This window comes from Nilaparvata lugens, chromosome 7, assembly GCF_014356525.2.
Source record: "Nilaparvata lugens isolate BPH chromosome 7, ASM1435652v1, whole genome shotgun sequence".
Taxonomy (NCBI): Eukaryota; Metazoa; Arthropoda; class Insecta; order Hemiptera; family Delphacidae; genus Nilaparvata; species Nilaparvata lugens.
Genome location: NC_052510.1, coordinates 9,769,883 through 9,788,703, shown reverse-complemented (window position 1 = coordinate 9,788,703; position 18,821 = coordinate 9,769,883). Strand labels below are relative to the sequence as shown.

Genomic DNA, 18,821 nt, shown 5'->3' with positions numbered 1-18,821 from the left:
ATAATATATTATAATATAATAGTACATAATATAATATGTACATATATATGTGTAAATTATAGTATGAATGTATATCAATATAAAAGCAACGGTTAACATAGACATATTAGATCACAGACCATTCAAGTTGTACTCAAAGTCTTAGATGACATTTTTAAGACCCATGCGGCTGAAGTTCCCCTTGGAGCAGTGGTTGTTGATGGCATCCAACATCACAGGCAGTCTCGTCCATGGCAAATTGCAGAAGTTCACAAATTTCGAAAGGTGGGTGGTAACGTAGATATTCTGTGAAAGTCAGTCAAATTATCAAACATGAATAAGACAGCAAGCATAAAAGAAGCTTCAGAATTAAATTTACATGTAAGACTTTCTGATATTTTTCTGCTACAAAGGTTTGTTTTGATTTGGAAGTTATGACAAGTGTAAAATTTGATAAGTGCTCAACCTTACTTCGAACTGTTATTGGTCTAAGGTTTGGTTTCTAAGACACTTAAATCTAGGATTATTAAAACTATAGATTTAATATAGATTGAGTCTAGAAACGTGGCCCAAATTTAGGAGAGGGTTAGTAAAGGGTTTCCTCTGCCAATATCATTTCAAGGATAAATGGTTAGGACCGAATTCACCAAAACGAAAAACTTGGTTTGAGCGCCAGTTGATTCTAAATCCAAAAATCATATTACAAAATCATCTGACTTAGAACCAACTGCCGCGTAAACTTAGTTTTCGTTTTTGGTGAATTTGGGCCTTACTGTACAACTTAATAAATATATAATAATATCGAGTGACCTGGCCTGCTTAGGTCTGGTTGCAGAGTTCTTAGGTCGCAACTGATCAATTTCAGCGACTGCTTTTTAGGCAGCCGGGACCGACGACTTAACGTGTCCAACCGAAACACTTTATAAATAAATAGCTTGAAAAGTTATAATCAACAACTCACCTTTGCTACGTTCAAGCATTTGTCCGAGAACTCTCTGTAAATAGTTTTATAACAGTAGAATGTCTCCTGGTTGAGATCAGTTTTAGAGTCGGTAATGTCAGTAATTTTCGATGAGTTTCCAACAGCAACATCGGAAATGATACTGGAAATTAGCTTGTCAACAACCAACCTTTTCTGCAATCAAAACAAAAATAAAAAATAATTTCACACTATCAGTTGATAAGAAATATATCTTTGCTGCACTGGTGCTCCATATAACCCACTAACTATTTTGCGTTGCCATGTTGCAAATCTGGAGTGCAGGAAAAATTTTTTCCTACAGTTACCTTGAAAAGTGGCCATTCCTGCACTGATTACAGAACGCAAAGAATCACTTTTCCGCTCTAGTACGGGAAAATGTTTTTCTGCACTCCAGATTTGCAACATGACAACGCAAAATAGTTAGTAGGTTATATGGAGCACCAGTGCAGCAAAATCGAAATTAAGTTGGTAACTGCAGTGACTGGGCTGCTATAGTGTTGTGGTGCACGTTAAGGCCATAATATTAAGGCAGTGGATGACAGCAGTTGACAGCCACCACATTCAGCACACAGCCGCCTTCATTCATTTACTACTACATTATTCAATTTTAAATAAATTAAGGTTTTTATTAATAATAAAATTACACAGAAAAACATTTGATGGATTTCAGGGAATTTTACCCATAATTACCCACTTTTCATATTCAATGGTAACTGTAGGAAAAATTTAATGTGAAATACATGCGCAAAGTTCCTCTGTTGCACTCAAGAAACCTCGCCTACGGCTCGGGCGTAAACGTTTCTTTCGGTGCAGCAAACTGTCACTTTGCGCACTAGTTGCACAAATAACTATTCCCGCACAAGAGCGGAAAAGTGATTATTTGCGTTCTGTAATCAGTGCAGCAATGGCCACTTTTCAACGTAACTGTAAGAAAAATCAAAATTAAGTTGGTAACTGTGACTGGTGCACGTTATAAGAATCTTAATGGGATGGACAGGCACAGTGGATGACAGCAGTTGACATCACACAGCCATTCAAACACACATACTACATTCTATTTTATTTATTAATAATAAAATTACACAGATTTACATTTGATGGATTTCAGGCAATTTTACCCATAATTACCCACTTTTCATATTCAATGGTAACTGTAGGAAAAACTTAATGTGAAATACGTGCGCAAAGTTCCTCTGCTGCACTCAAGAAACCATTCCACCCTCGCCTACGGTTCAGGCGTAAACGTTTCTTTCGGTGCAGCAAACTGTCACTTTGCGCACTAGTTGCACAAATAACTATTCCCGCACAAGAGCGGAAAAGTGATTATTTGCGTTCTGTAATCAGTGCAGCAATGGCCACTTTTCAACGTAACTGTAGGAAAAATCAAAATTAAGTTGGTAACTGTGACTGGTGCACGTTATAAGAATCTTAATGGGATGGACAGGCACAGTGGATGACAGCAGTTGACAGCACACAGCCATTCAAACACACATACTACATTCTATTTTATTTATTAATAATAAAATTACACAGATTTACATTTGATGGATTTCAGGCAATTTTACCCATAATTACCCACTTTTCATATTCAATGGTAACTGTAGGAAAAACTTAATGTGAAATACGTGCGCAAAGTTCCTCTGCTGCACTCAAGAAACCATTCCGCCCTCGCCTACGGCTCAGGCGTAAACGTTTCTTTCGGTACAGCAAACTGTCACTTTGCGCACTAGTTGCACAAATAACGATTTCGCCACACTGCACTGAAAGCAGCTGTTTTCCAGTCCCTACGTAGATCTGAAAGACATTGTTTGCAGACGACTCTCGTTTGACGTCAGAACAGGTTTCTTTCCGGCCTAGGCCGGAAAGAGTACCCTTTCCAGCCGCTAACATGGAACTAAGAAAGGTGATCAAAAAACTTCTTATTATTTGTGTTCATTATTCAATAATTAAAACATTTATAATAATATCATCTTATTGTCATTTGAAAGAATAAAAAAGTATAAACTCAACCTCCCACATAATTGAACATAATCTTTTAGGTTATTTAGACAAATCAGAATCAAAAATAAAAATACTTGGACAATTTCCTGATATTCAGATTACCTCAGATTTGCTAGAGCTATGACCTTCCTCTTCTGCTTTCGGAAGTGCTTAGTAAACAATTATTATCATATATATATATTGTTTATTTTTCTGTGTGGCAAAAAATAGCGTTCGCACCACGGGCAAAAATGTTTTTCCGGCTCGAAATCGGTTTTTTAGTCCTCGGCCTACGGCCTCGGACTTGAAAACCGATTTCCAGCCGGAAAAGTCTAATTTTCGGCCCTAGGTGCGAAATATACTATTTCCTACAGTTACCTTGAAAAGTGACCATTCCTGCACTGATTACAGAACGCAAAGAATCACTTTAACGCACCAATATGAATTATCAAATGAATTTACCAATTAGAGAAGAATATTTATCAATAAAGTTCAATTAATCTCACCTGTTTCATTACATGAAGACTCATTTTCAATTCCATTCTATCGAAAACTTCTTTTGTGTTGTCAAGTTTCTTTTTTAGAATAGTAGGTGGTACATCAATACTTGGTACTGCATCCTGAAATGGATAATTTACTCTTATGTACACGTTCTAACAACAACGAAAACTATTTCAAATCATACAGAAATTCAAAATAATATAGATCACTTCGAATGATCATAATTTCTCTAAAAACAATAATGTTGAATTTTTTTAGTATAATTAGTTTATTAGTAATCTGTTCAATCCTATTATTAAGCGAGCAATTTCTGTATATCTGGTTATATGGTTATTTATGTTCAACGGATCTCGAAAACGGCTCTAACGATTTTCACGAAATTTGGAATATAATAGGTTTATGATATAAAAATTCTATTGCACTAGGTCTCATCCCTGGGAAAACTCGCTGAAGGATATGAAAACGATAGTTCATCCTTGGAAAAACAGATGATAATTTCGTCGTCTGTCGATAACAGAAGATTCGTGTGCCTGTGTGGGAGATCAGCTGTTTGATCAATTAGCTTACCGTATCTCGCGAGAAATCTAGAAATTTTAATTGACTCGATGATCAAAATAATCTGATTTGTTGACATAAGATGGTATATATCATAATATTCAAAGTTAGGTAATCATTATTTTACAGTTCTAAGTGATTAGTGAGTGTTATTTTGTTATTCAATTTGGTATGTAAACAATCTAAATCAGAACTTTTATGTTTTGAAATAATTGGACTGAAAATTTGACCTGAATTCAAGTGTATGGAATATAACCTACTTTTTGGAATAATTTTCGAACAAAATTCGGGGAAGAAACAGTTTTGGGCTTTGCCTGTTAGTCCTTCCCCAATCATTTTAAAGAATTGAGTTCTGTTTATCAACAAATAAATAACGAGCGAAGCTCGGTGCCCCGATATTTGAAGTAATGAGTGTAATAAGACTGACAAATAAAGTAGGTTTACTTCCTGCTTCAATTTCCTTAAGCAGTATTGAAAATATCAATATGAGAAATAAACTTTATAATAGAATCAGATCAATAACCTTGAAAAACTGTATAAGGATATTGATCCATTGCAAAAATATCAAATATCATCTCCAATCATTCGTGAAATTTATAGTTGCTGAAATCTCTTCAGTATTATTCATATTGAGGTACTTACAGAAAACTGAATCGAAATATAAAATCTTATCAGAAAAATTAAACTCAACTAAAACAACTTTGGAAAACTAATATTTTTACTCACTTTGAATTTAATAAAACTCTTCTCATTCTTCATGCTCCATCCATTTTTACGCATGCGCATAGGTTTGTAGCCAATGACTGTTGAAAGCTTAGTTAATCCAAGATCAAGGTCGCCGTATTCCTCTACATGACTTGTTTTAGTTTCAGCTCTTACTACTTCAAATTGGTGGTTCAAACTTTCTTTGGTCAAAATCTCCTGAAAAGTGAAAACACTTCATTAGTAATACAGTATTTATGAGAGAGCAATAATATTCTATACGATTATTCCATTTCCATTATTAACTCTATATTACTTGGTCAAGGTCTCGTCTTTATCTTTATCTATACTATATTTTATAAAGATGGAATTATTCCATCTGTAACTGGTTGGCCGCTATGGCTTCGTATAAAATGAGCGCTGCTATCCAGAGATTGTCAGTTTGGTGTAAGGGTAAGCATTCCTGACTAGCAATTGGGAAATACCGGGTTCGATTCCCGGGCTGGCAACTAATTTTTGGTTAGTAGTTATCATCGAATTTCCATCTAGCTGTTGACCCTGTTGTCAATGCATTTAGGATTTTCGTTAAATAATAATTATATATTTATAAAGGAAGGAATATTGGATTATACACGTACGGGATACTAATAATACTTGTTTGACGAATCATCACGTCTGAACTGATTAACTTGTAATTTTGCATAAAGATTCTTAATTTACCGAAGATTGTTATAGGCCTGTTTTCATTTTCATCAATCAATTTAAATAATTATCTTACATCCAAATTTATTTAATTTGTGACACAGAGTTCACGTAAGATAAAAGTCCAATCAAATAGTTTTTATTTTAAATAATTACAGTTGTTAACACTTCTGATATCAGCAGAGAACTATGGAACTAAATTCAATCTATTTGTGTTGTTGACAAACCTTTGCGGAGCACGGGTAACAGCTGCTCGTTAAGAATATTCATGGAGTACCATTAATAATGAATTAATTCCATTATTTAATCTATATTTATGACTCAAATTCTTTACAGCTCTGTGGACATATCTTAAAAGTAGAGTGACTCAAAATAAACTTTTACAAAATATTAATTGAATATAATGCTGGTGTTGCATATATTATAATTTACTCATTGACTAATTAGACTTAGAGCTCGCCCAATTGCTTGGCCATCACGAAGCCCGGACTAAACTCATCTGGACTTTTTCTTCTGGGGAGACATAAAAAATGTTGTGTACAGTAAAAAAATCCGAGACATAAAACATTTACGGGAAAGAATCGCCACGGCGGTTGGGACAGTTCCACCTGATATGTTGTTGGTGAATACATGGCGAGAGCTTGAATATCGTCTCGACGTGTGCAGGGCAACAAATGGATCCCATGTTGAAGTGTATTGATGTTGAACAAAACTTGAAGATTCTCTCGTTCATTGTATGTACTTGTTGGAGTTTTCCATTAATTTACACATTAAATTTATACCTAAAACTAGGAAGTTCTTTTTCAAACACTCTGTATTTCAATAATACCTGCAGACGTATATTTTATTTTTCCTACAGTCACTCTCCAACTGCTCATTCCCGCATCAATTATAGTACGCAAAATACCTTATTCCCACACCCAGTGCGGGAATGTAGATTTGAGTGCATCAAAAACTTTGTCGCACTCCAAATTTGCAACATAACAACACAAAATAGTTAACACGCTTTATGACGGTAGAGTGCGGCAAAGTAAAAGAAATGTTGGTAAACCTGATGTAATATTACATTTTTTCTCGATTGGAATCAAATCTTCAATTCGAGATCTATAAAACTTTATAGTAAATATCAGAGTCATCGATTACGGACAACTTTTTGACTGAGAATTTATCGTAAATGATTGTGTTGCATATTCCATGGTGTCACCGAGGCTGGGTTGACAGAATTAAAAAGATAAATGGTTTATTTAAATAGAGATGATATATAAAAATTTAAAATAATAGTTTCAAAATAAAGTTTTATTGAGAACAAATATAAAATGTGAATTCTAAACTTGTAATTTATAATTTTTGTGGTGACGTGTCTGTAACATCGACACTGAAGAAGCTTTGCTCTGTTCCTGGTAGCTAGGTTTTTCCTGTTCCCTCTCTCTGAAACTTATGGCTGGCTATGTGTGTTGTAATTTGTGCTCTCTGAATATTTTTCTGTTTAAGTGAATTTATTAATGTTTTAAGTTGAGTTTTAAACAGTTTATAGTGTTCTATTTTGTCTATATATTGTTTATTGTGTATACAAGCCAATAGCCACTGTTTTTCAACTATATAAACTGGATAAGTATTTAGCTCGTAGTGACTTTAGATGCTTAGGCTTGTAAGATATTGTTCTTTGTGTATTTGTGTAGTATATTGCCAAAATTCATCTGAAGACTATAAGTTCATTTGCTCTGAAAATTGGATTTCTCATTCATAGGTGATAGATCCATTCATAGTTTACCAAGAATCTATTACGTTGGAGCTGATAACTATCCTTAGGTTAATAGGTGTGAAATGCTATCCAACCGATTTAGGAAAAATTGGTAGCATGGCAAATGGTACCCCTGGTGGGACCAAATTACAAAATAAATATGTCCCAAATGGTACACTATGAAATCCCTGGTTATAAAAAATTATTGGTAGGATAGATATCTTGATAGGTTATGAATGGTATACTGCTGAATGGGAGGTCGGTTCAAGAGAGATCAAGTCCTAATGAATATATTATCTGTGCAGACTAGCAAAATGGCAAACATTAAAAATGATCTGAATCTTATAGCATTCTTAACACAAAAGTTTGATGAGCAAAATGCTAGGTTTGATGAGCTAAATGCTAGATTTGATGAGCAAAATGCTAAGTTTGATAAGCAAAATGCTAAGATTGATGATTTGAAACAAGATCAAAGTGCTAGGTTTGATGATATGAAGCAAGAATTTGCTAGCATAAGACTAGAGCAGGTTAGTATAAACCTTCTATTGAAAGATGCACATGAAACATTGATTGATAATCATGAAGATGGAAACAAATTGAAGCAGGATGATAGTAGTGTTGAGATACATGATCAATTAGTTCAAGTTTCAGATAATGTAGGCCTAGTTAATGTTTTTGAAAAAGTAAATCCTAATGAGATAGTAGTATTGAGTAATGTAGTAGGTAGGGAGTTGTCTTTATTGAAAGTCAACAGTAAAGAAAATAGTATTGCGAAATTGATAGTTAGGAAAACAGTAAGTAAAGTGAATGTTTACATGAGACAGGTTTCTGTAGAGGTTAGGAACAATGTAAACAAAATGAATCTTGCTTTGAATCAAGTTGATGAATTCAACCTTCAACTGAAAATTGAAAAGGTGTATGCAATGCATTCTGAAGTGAACATGACTAACTTTTGTAAGCAAAATGGCTTTGTTGAAACAAATGAACCCATGAATAAAATTATGTTCTTGAAGAATGTAGGCCTAGTTAATGTTTTTGAAAAAGTAAATCCTAATGAGATAGTAGTATTGAGTAATGTAGTAGGTAGGGAGTTGTCTTTATTGAAAGTCAACAGTAAAGAAAATAGTATTGCGAAATTGATAGTTAGGAAAACAGTAAGTAAAGTGAATGTTTACATGAGACAGGTTTCTGTAGAGGTTAGGAACAATGTAAACAAAATGAATCTTGCTTTGAATCAAGTTGATGAATTCAACCTTCAACTGAAAATTGAAAAGGTGTATGCAATGCATTCTGAAGTGAACATGACTAACTTTTGTAAGCAAAATGGCTTTGTTGAAACAAATGAACCCATGAATAAAATTATGTTCTTGAAGAAAACAAAACACAAAGTACCATTGATGTGTTAGTATTCAAAGGTTGTTTCAAGTTGCTTATTTACAAAATGATGACTGTGAATCACATGATGAAAGGGTATTCCCCAGCACACAATGATTAGGAATCCTGTGTTATGCCGGGATTCAGAATAGCATAATCGCTACGCAGTGTATGGTGAGAGTCCATAATTGTGTCTTTTTTCTTTCCTGTAGCCTATTTTTCTTGGCCCTTAATCTTTTCAAATTTCGATTCTTTCCTGTCTTTGTGTAATGTTCAGTAAAATTCTTCTATGATGCATATCTTAACCAATCTTGTCCATAGTCATTTAAATTTGTATTCTTCTGAAATAATTTTGGAAGTTAAAATAGTAGCTTATTTTCCTAATCTTTAAATAGTTGATAAAACTTAACTTTTCTAAAATCTATCCATTGTAGTGTAAATAATTGTTTGCTTGCGGTATATGTTTTCATCATGTATTACATATTTTAATTATGTCTATTTTTTTTAGGTATCATATTAGGTAATTAGGTTTTTCAGAGCAAATTATGTCCCATTTTCTCATTTTCAGTATATTTTATTAAATATACTTCCTTATGAAAGTTCAGTACTGACATGTAGGATAGACTCTAATTAATCTTTCTTCTTTGTATTATTTAGGAAATTTATTTACCCAATTTTCTTTTTCTCTTGTTTGTATTTTTTAGGGAACTTATTTACCCATTATCCATCTTGATCATCTTTGTACTGTAATTTTGAAATGTTTGTATTTACTATACAGTCTTTAAATTATGAATTATCTAAAAAATGAATGGTTCAATTTAGAACATGCTGAAATCTATTCTTATGTAATAAATTCTTTTGTTATAATAAATAAACTTCAAAATTTGAAAGTATTAATGAATTGTGTAGCCATATATATGAGATGTATTATGAAAGTTAACTTGAATAATAATGTTTTCATTGAATAAAAACGTTTTGTTATATTATCAATTGAAATGAGTTAAAGGTTAAAAATTTCTCTAAAGTTTTTGTAATTGATGTCTTTTTCTATTTTTTTTTTTTTTAAACTGTTGTTATATAAATTTTGATATGATTGATTATCGTTTGAAATGGATGCTGAGTGTGTGTAGAATTTTTAGTGGGGTTTGTTGATTAGAATTTTGCTGGTATGTGATTGTTTTTTGAGATGGAAACCCATTATTGCCTAAAGAAGGAATAACAGAGGTTATGACTTAGAGAGGCAGTAATGAGATAATATTTTTTGTGTTGATTACTTATGTTGATTGCCATAGATGCAAAATAATAATTAATAATGTTGATTGCCATAGATGCTGTTTACTTATGAATATTGATTGCCTTTGAAGCAAAGTATTATTGATGTTTTGAATGATTTCTTGTTTAATGATTGATAGTAAAGTTTTGTCATGAAATGTAGTTTGTGTTTAGAACATTGAAAAGTCGAAATAAACTGTAGTATCCAACAAACGATGATTAATAATATTGAATAATTTGCTCTTTATAAAATATTTGAACAATGAATAGATGGAAATTAAATTATTTTTTCCATTAAAATTTGTAATTGATATCTCCAAATTTCACAATTTATGTATTGCTGACTGTATAATAAGATGTTAACAAATTTCAATTTTATATTGATAATATACTTAGAAATAATTTTCATGTGTATTAGATTGTATTGATAGCCTAATCAAAATTTTCCTTTTAGTTTATAAGCATTTTAAGATAACAGGTACAACACGGACATTAACATTGAAATAATTATCACGTGAATCTCGAAATCAGCAACAAGTGAACGTCATGAAGAGTGTTAAGAACATTTGGGTGATTTTCGAACTAGTGTGACTCATCTACGCCAATATCTACACCAATAACTACGCCAAAATCTACGCTGATGCCTACACCAATAACTACGCCAATATCTGCTCTGATGTCAATATCTACACCAATATCTACGCTGATGCCTACACCAATAACTACGCCAATATCTGCTCTGATGTCAATATCTACACCAATATCTACGCTGATGCCTACACTAATAACTACGCCAATATCTACACCAATATCTACGCTGATGCCTACACCAATACCAATGCCAATAACTACGCCAATATCTACACTAATATCTACACCAATAACTACGCCAACATCTGCTCTGATGTCAATATCTACGCCAATAACTACGCCAATGCCTGCGCCGATGCCAATAACTGCGCCGATGCCAATGCCTGCGCCAATGCTGATGCCAATGCCAAAATCTACGCCGATGCCTGCGCCGATGCCAATGCCTGCGCCAATGCTGATGCCAATGCTAATATCAACGCCGATGCCAATGCCGACACCAAAGCATACGCCAATGACAACGCCAACGCTTATTGCTGACCTTGTATCTCAAACTTCAACACTATTACATTACATGGAGGTAATTGCCATCCATGTTCACATTCGCAACTTTGAATTCAGAATAACAGTCACAGTATCATGAAAGAATTGATTCAAAAATCCTCTCCTAAATTATTCCTGTATGCAGAACTCTAAACCTTGAAAGCTGAAAATATCTAAAAACCAAACCTTACCTAAATTAATCCTCACCTAAATTAATCCTGTATGCAGCGTCTATCTCATTTCCAAAAAACGAATTACATTGTCATTTCAAGCCTGAAATGTACATTGTATAATTACAAATATGATACAAAATTTACGTGACTCTGTATCGAGTTTGGTATGCAGCCGTCTACTACAAGCATGAGGCAATGCTAACTGAGATGTCACCTGTATGGAGTTTGATATGCATCAGTCGACTACAAGTATCAGCCCAACACTACGAGTATTCGGATCAGCCCAACACTAACGTCATCACACTGGAGTCACACTTAACTGAAAATCATACTGAGTGCCTTAACGGACTGTTTTCCAAAATGTGCATCGATAAAATCAACCGTGTCAATAGTGAAAGAAATGAACATTTTTTGATTTATTGAAATTTTATGTGAAAATTAAATGTAACAATTCAACAATTCATTTAAAAAAAAAATAAAAAATAATAATAATAATTTTTTATTCAACATACTAAATTTTTTTTTATGCAATAAAAATTGAATTTTTCTATCTATTAAATTTATGTGCAATTTCAAAAAACTATTCTTTTTATATTAAACTTTCAGTCGAGATATTTTCCTTTAAATTATAAAGCTAAATCAAAAGTAGTTTTGATACTTTGAAATATTGTTTGGAAACATATAACAAATGCTATTGATGAAATTTTATAATAATTTTCAATTATAGTTGACATATAGAAAAAATTGTTACTGTTCTCAAATTAATTTCAACAATTTTCAAACAGTAAAATTTTTTTATGTCAAGAGGGGGGTATTTGTAATATTACATTTTTTCTCGATTGGAATCGAATCTTCAATTCGAGATCTATAAAACTTTATAGTAAATATCAGAGTCATCGATTACGGACAACTTTTTGACTGAGAATTTATTGTAAATGATTGTGTTGCATATTCCATGGTGTCACCAAGGCTGGGTTGACAGAATTAAAAAGATAAATGGTTTATTTAAATAGAGATGATATATAAAAATTTAAATAATAGTTTCAAAATAAAGTTTTATTGAGAACAAATATAAAATGTGAATTCTAAACTTGTAATTTATAATTTTTGTGGTGACGTGTCTGTAACATCGACACTGAAGAAGCTTTGCTCTGTTCCTGGTAGCTAGGTTTTTCCTGTTCCCTCGCTCTGAAACTTATGGCTGGCTATGTGTGTTGTAATTTGTGCTCTCTGAATATTTTTCTGTTTAAGTGAATTTATTAATGTTTTAAGTTGAGTTTTAAACAGTTTATAGTGTTCTATTTTGTCTATATATTGTTTATTGTGTATACAAGCCAATAGCCACTGTTTTTCAACTATATAAACTGGATAAGTATTTAGCTCGTAGTGACTTTAGATGCTTAGGCTTGTAAGATATTGTTCTTTGTGTATTTGTGTAGTATATTGCCAAAATTCATCTGAAGATTATAAGTTCATTTGCTCTGAAAATTGGAGTTCTCATTCATAGGTGATAGATCCATTCATAGTTTACCAAGAATCTATTACATTGGAGCCAATAACTATCCTTAGGTTAATAGGTGTGAAATGCTATCCAACCGATTTAGGAAAAATTGGTAGCACGGCACTGAATATGTTGCTGGCTGGAAATTTTTGTAAAACAGCTGATTATTACCGTGAGATATTGAATAACAAACAGTAAATAAACAAGAAGTTTTGATAGAATTCAATATCAGTATTTTATTTCTATTCAAGTTATCATGAACGATTTTTTATGTGTGAGATGCCTATAGTTTTAACTGGAAGACATTGGAAACATTTATCGACCAATTTTATGATCAAGGAATCAAGTATTTTTATATCTTTATTTACTTTTGTGGTTAGGTTACTCTTATAACTGATACCGTACTGAGGTTATATTTTCAAAACAATAATGTAGGTATCCATTAGGTTTGAAACATAAATATTTACACTTCAAAAAAGTTATTCAGTTCCGGTTTTCAAATCCCCGAAAACATCTCTACTCACATTTTCGAACAACATCAATGAATTCTGTTGATGAATTAGAAACAGAACACAGAATAGATGATGTTATTGAATACTGTAATCAAAAACACTGGATTTACAATATATTGTTTATTACTCAACAGTGACTTGAATGATTGAAGTTCAGCATTTCAGGTAAATGTAATGTCTATACAATATAATTTAATCACGTTTTAAATAATGCAGTAGGCCTATAAACTTAATTATACATTTCATGCGACTACTGGGCGATTGGTCAGAAAAGCAGAAAGCGTTTACTAATGTATTTACAAGAAAAAAAGCTGAAACTATATTTTTACACTAATTGTGTATATCACTGTACAATATATCATTCAGACTCAAAATTGAGAATATTTGGAACTGGAATAAAAAGTACACATAAAAATTTCATAGAATGGTCAGGTTAGAAGTCTGTCCTGAGGGCTGATCACTAGCCTAATGCTTGATCAGTCCTGGGCCTGATAACTTAACTTTTTTATTTACATTAATAGAAAAATTAAAACATAAGCTTACAGCTTTGATCGCAAAGACAAATTAATTAATCAATAAAACAAATTAATGGGCACCGTTTAAGTATAAGCAAAGTTTTGCTGCATAACTTTTGTGTTTTCGGATAGGAGAATATTAAACTGTTAGTCACGGGTGACTATATATAAATACATATATTATCCAGACAAGTGATATGGCCATTTGCTGATGACTTCTTGTAGATAAAGTATTATTATAATTTGAATCTCATATAACTTTATAATATCCATTCTATTGTCATTCAGACTAAATTTGAAATAATTCTGTTGTGGGATGGTTGCAATATTTATTATCAGCATTAAAAATACTTGAGATTTGCAAAAACATTTTATTTGGTATAGGACATGTTCACCGTCTATTACTGACTTTTCACATTCTATGGTAACTGTAAGAAAAATTTAATGTGCAATACGTGCACAAAGTTTCTTTGCTGCACTCAAGAAACCATCATTCCGCACTCGCCTACGGCTCGTGCGTAAACGTTTCTTCTGGTGCAGCTAAGAGGCACTTTGCGCACTAGTTGCACACATAACTATTGTGGATACAGATTTATTTGATCTGATTCTGATACAGACTAGCATTTCTTCTTCGGAATTCACTGAACAAACTACATTGAAGCTAGGAGGTTTAAGAATGATACCGATATTCATTTATTTGTGGATACAATAATAGATCATATGAATATAATTGGGATAGAGCAACAGGCATGAAAACTAAAACCTATTACTAATTGCTACTGACCTGTTCTGTATCTTCCATCCAGTTGACACTGAACACATCACCCAGATAAGTTCCGAGGCTGTCATCCTGATAGCAAGCGTATGACGATTCATATGGATCAGCGGCAGTTGTGACAAAAACTGCACAACAAATACAATCATTATTATCATTGAAAATACATTGTTAAATCAATAGTTTCAACGAGATATTAAATTGTATTGAAATCAGTTCAATAACTGAGAGAAGCGCCATTTTCTTGTGTCCGTCCTATTAAAACTATAGAGTCATGTTTAAACAATTTGGCTAATTTATTTTTGTCAGTACAGTAATATCGCAAGACTTGGCTACGCATTCCTGGCCTCCACGATCCCCTAACATAACACTGTGTGATTTTTTTCCTGTGGGGATACATTAAAGATCGTGTTCATGTTCCTCCCTTAGCACTTGATATTGAGGAGCTAAAAACCAGGATAACTGATGTAGTAGTTACAGTCCCAAAAGACATCTTGTGAACAGTCTGGGATGAATTTGGCTACCGTGTAGATGTCGTCCGAGCCTCAAAATGAGGGCACATAGAACACTTATAATACATCATCATAAACTTGAGTATTTTGTGTAAAATTAGTTTGTGTACACCATTTTTAAAAATAGATATAACTGTTTACAGTTGGGTCATTCTTTTCGAAACACCCTGAATCTACTGTAGATCCAAACAATAAACATTTTGATAAAATATTATTAAATGTAATTAAATACACAATCCTTGAAGCCCTTATAATATGAAAACTGTTGTGGAATACAGCGAAATAAAGTTTTTCCCTAAATTATAATCATTTTGTAAACTGACAATTTGCAAATGAATAGAGTATTCTCCTAAATGTAATCATTTTGAAAATTGAGAAACTACTTATTGCACTTGTGAGACTAACATGAAGCAAGTTATTACTATTAGGCATAATTACTATTGGTCTAACTATGAACTATGGTAGTGTATTGACTAAGGAGCATTGATCGTGTAAAGCAGATTTCAAAAACTTGATATTTAAAGTTATTTCTTTATTTACGGATTATGAAAGACTTATTTCTCTACAGAATTATTAATATCCTCATAAAGGGAGTATATAACAGATATCATCATGAAGAACAATAGCTCAAACAATTATACAACAATAATGGTTTACAAAAAAAAACGTTACAAGTAAACTAACTAGTACTTTAAAATATTAGAATGTTTACCATGAACTTGTAGAAAAATAAAGTTTCGATAGAAGAAAACAAATTTAAACCAACTTTCTCTTACCTAAAACTCTTTATTCTTTATTGATTGATACAATAAGTACATCATCAAAATGATAGGAAGAGAAAAAAATAAGTTAACCTTGAGCTATTCCTCTCCCAAATTTAGATAAGGTTACACATAGTTAACTCCTACTATACAGACAGGTAGGCGCACACAGATCACCATCGGACTGACGGCACGCATAGGACGATTAGATTTTATGCATTGCTTTCGATTGGAGTGCGCATACCTATCCGCATCGTACGCATTGTAGATCGGAAATGCCGTCACGAATCATGAGAGGAGCATTGAAGCCGACGGCTCCGTTCGGATTTAATGACTCAATGGCTCAATCACACGGCGATAAGTGGTGTTCAGCTTAACTATATGTTGTCTGAGGACATTCAAAACCTCAAAAAACATTACTTGCGACATGCGGAAGTAGCTAAAAAAAATTTACTTCGTCTTCAATTAAATCAGGAAACATGATTAAATTCTTCGTATTCTATCTTTTTCTGATTAATTCTATGGATCCACATTTTTCGTTTTCTCTTCCTTCTTCGCCGTACCTCTACTTCATCTTCGGCTAACAAACAAGTAACAATTATCACTTCTTCTTAACTACTGCTATCCATCACTTATATGACGACTAGTGTGCGCAGCACCTAAAAAAAGTACGATCCGTCCGATGCGTGCCGTCCGTCCGATGACGATCTATGTGCGCCTACCTTTCTACTATAACTCCTACTTATAGTTTTGATTTTCGTTTAATAATAATAATTATTCCTACTTATAAATGATTAAACATTAATTTAAACGTTAAATTTATTAAACTTTTCAGAGTTTGCTGACAATTTACGATTTGACAGTGAAAACTCTACTCACCATTTAGGTCATCTTTCAATAGATTTTGGAACATTGAACCTGAGTAACAAGCCTCGACGTACAGTACAAGCTGCAAATAAGAATAAATTATATCATTAGTCATGGAATGTTCAGATGATCTGGAAGTACATACTATAAGACACATTACTTTTTAAGTTTTAAAAGTGACTCATTTTTGCAAAATTTTACTTCCATTTTATGTTTACAGTGCATGTTTATATATTTCTGTGTTTGTGAAGGAGACATAATATAAGGGGTGACCTACTATCTCCATAAATAAATAAATTAAATCGGTTTAGGATGTAATTTTGAAAAATTAATAGCACAGTGATGATGGTGCACTGATGTTTGTATATGATTTCGATGATCCTAGTAATAATTCAAATAATAGGCTGCAAGTCAAATATTGGGAATGAAAAAATAAAGGGGTGTGTTTTAATTACACAATGATAAGGTGAACTAACAATAATGAGTAATTGACAAAGAATGACTAAGAATTGATAATGTAGAGTAAAGTTAGATAAAATTGTATGAAATAATTAGGCTGTAAGTAAAATATTGGGAATGAAAAAACACATGTGTCAGTTATAATTACACAAATGATAAGGTAACTAACAATAATTAGTAATTGACAAAGAATGACTAAGAAATGATCATGGAGCGTAAAGTTAGATAAAATTGTATGAAATAATCCCCTCTTATAGAGGATATTGTGATGAAACATGAAATAAAAACAGAATATGTCTTTCCTATTCAATTTTTGTAAAATAAAACTCAAGTTTCAACGCTCATGATGACGTAATGTGATGACCATTGAAAGTTTGAAACTCAGGTTTGAAGTGAATAAAACTAATCAAATACGAAATTGAGTTTTATTTCAGTATCAAAATGATATTGCAAAATAATTCTGTACTATTAGTTCTGTGAACAGTAGACCTCGCGCAATTATAACGACGTCCCAAACCATAAGCACATCCACACTGATACACTAACTGTTTATTTGATCAGATCATGCTTACACAAGGTTTAATTATCATATAACGCTTTCCGGAATTTAGCGTGAGAAAACCAGAAGACATCTAGGCGCCCAGACGAGCTGTTATAAGTTCTTTGCATCCTATTTAATAGTGCATAAAAATTGCATTCAATGAGGCATGCAATTTATAGTCTACACAGCTGTTAATTTTTTACCAAGTTACATTGAGATATTGAATTGCATGCGTCATGGAATGCAATTTATAGTCAACTCGACAACTGTTTTATGATGAATAATTCTATAGGCTGATTTTTACTCTAATATTTACGTATGAAGGAGGCTCTTTTTTCCTTTTATACTATCCTTGAAATGCAAAATTTCCAAAAACCTTGTGTATACGTCGACGCGCAATTTAAAACGGAACATAACTGTCAAATTTCATGAAAATCTTTTACCGCGTTTCGCCGTAAATGTGCAACATATAAACATTTAAACATTAAGAGAAATGCCAAACCGTCGGCTTGAATCCTAGACCTCACTTCGCTCGGTCAATTAAATAAGTTAGTCCTTCATGTCTCTATATGAGTATATAGTGAAGACCACATAATAATGACAGTGAAGAAAGATAGGGGAAGAGCGTTGCCGATTCTCTGCCTTGCAATTGCCTTCTATAGAAGACAGCTGATACCTATCTGATGTAGACTACTATTGAAAGTTCATTCTTGTTTAAAATGATTGAACAATTATTACATCTTATTCGTCAAGAGATTTTTCAACGATTAAATAGTAATTTTTCATAATTGAGATTAATATCTTGTTAATTATTATATATATTATATACATTCATTTTTTAAATTTTATTTATTTATTTGTTAATACAATTACAAATCATATGAAAATGATCAGGAATGATTTTATATTGAGTAAAAAACAATCTGGAAACGTTGCGAAACTAGAACAGGCTAGCGCTATCTGCTTTGTCGAATGATAGACAAGGATAGAAACACCTATTTTAATCAAATACTGTCATTATAAGGTGGAACTCTCTACAGCGAAGCGGTATCGGAGTAGTTGATTACCTTTTCGAATTGTTTGTTGTTAGCCATTTGTGTTATGTTTGAGATCAAACTCATCAGCCATCAGTTCTTCATTGGTGGGAAAGTATAAAACACCAGGACCTCCATGGTCAACAAAGTTCACAAAAATATGATCGTTGGGTCCGCTGTGAAAAACGCAAACAATTTAATATTAGATTTATCTACTTTATTGATTCAAACAAAAAGTACATCATCAAAAGT

At 32.6% G+C, this 18,821-nt stretch overlaps 1 protein-coding gene across 1 annotated transcript in view; it reads right to left on the bottom strand.

Moving 5' to 3' along the window:
- Window positions 1-18,821, bottom strand: part of LOC111045655 (legumain) — a 40,772-nt gene that overhangs the window by 737 nt on the left and 21,214 nt on the right. Inside the window, 8 exon segments of the mRNA XM_039433648.1 lie at window positions 59-285; window positions 941-1,114; window positions 3,448-3,561; window positions 4,724-4,918; window positions 14,405-14,523; window positions 16,548-16,617; window positions 18,603-18,650; window positions 18,652-18,745. Of these exon segments, the coding sequence (XP_039289582.1) occupies window positions 142-285; window positions 941-1,114; window positions 3,448-3,561; window positions 4,724-4,918; window positions 14,405-14,523; window positions 16,548-16,617; window positions 18,603-18,650; window positions 18,652-18,745 (958 nt within the window). The 3' untranslated portion in view covers window positions 59-141.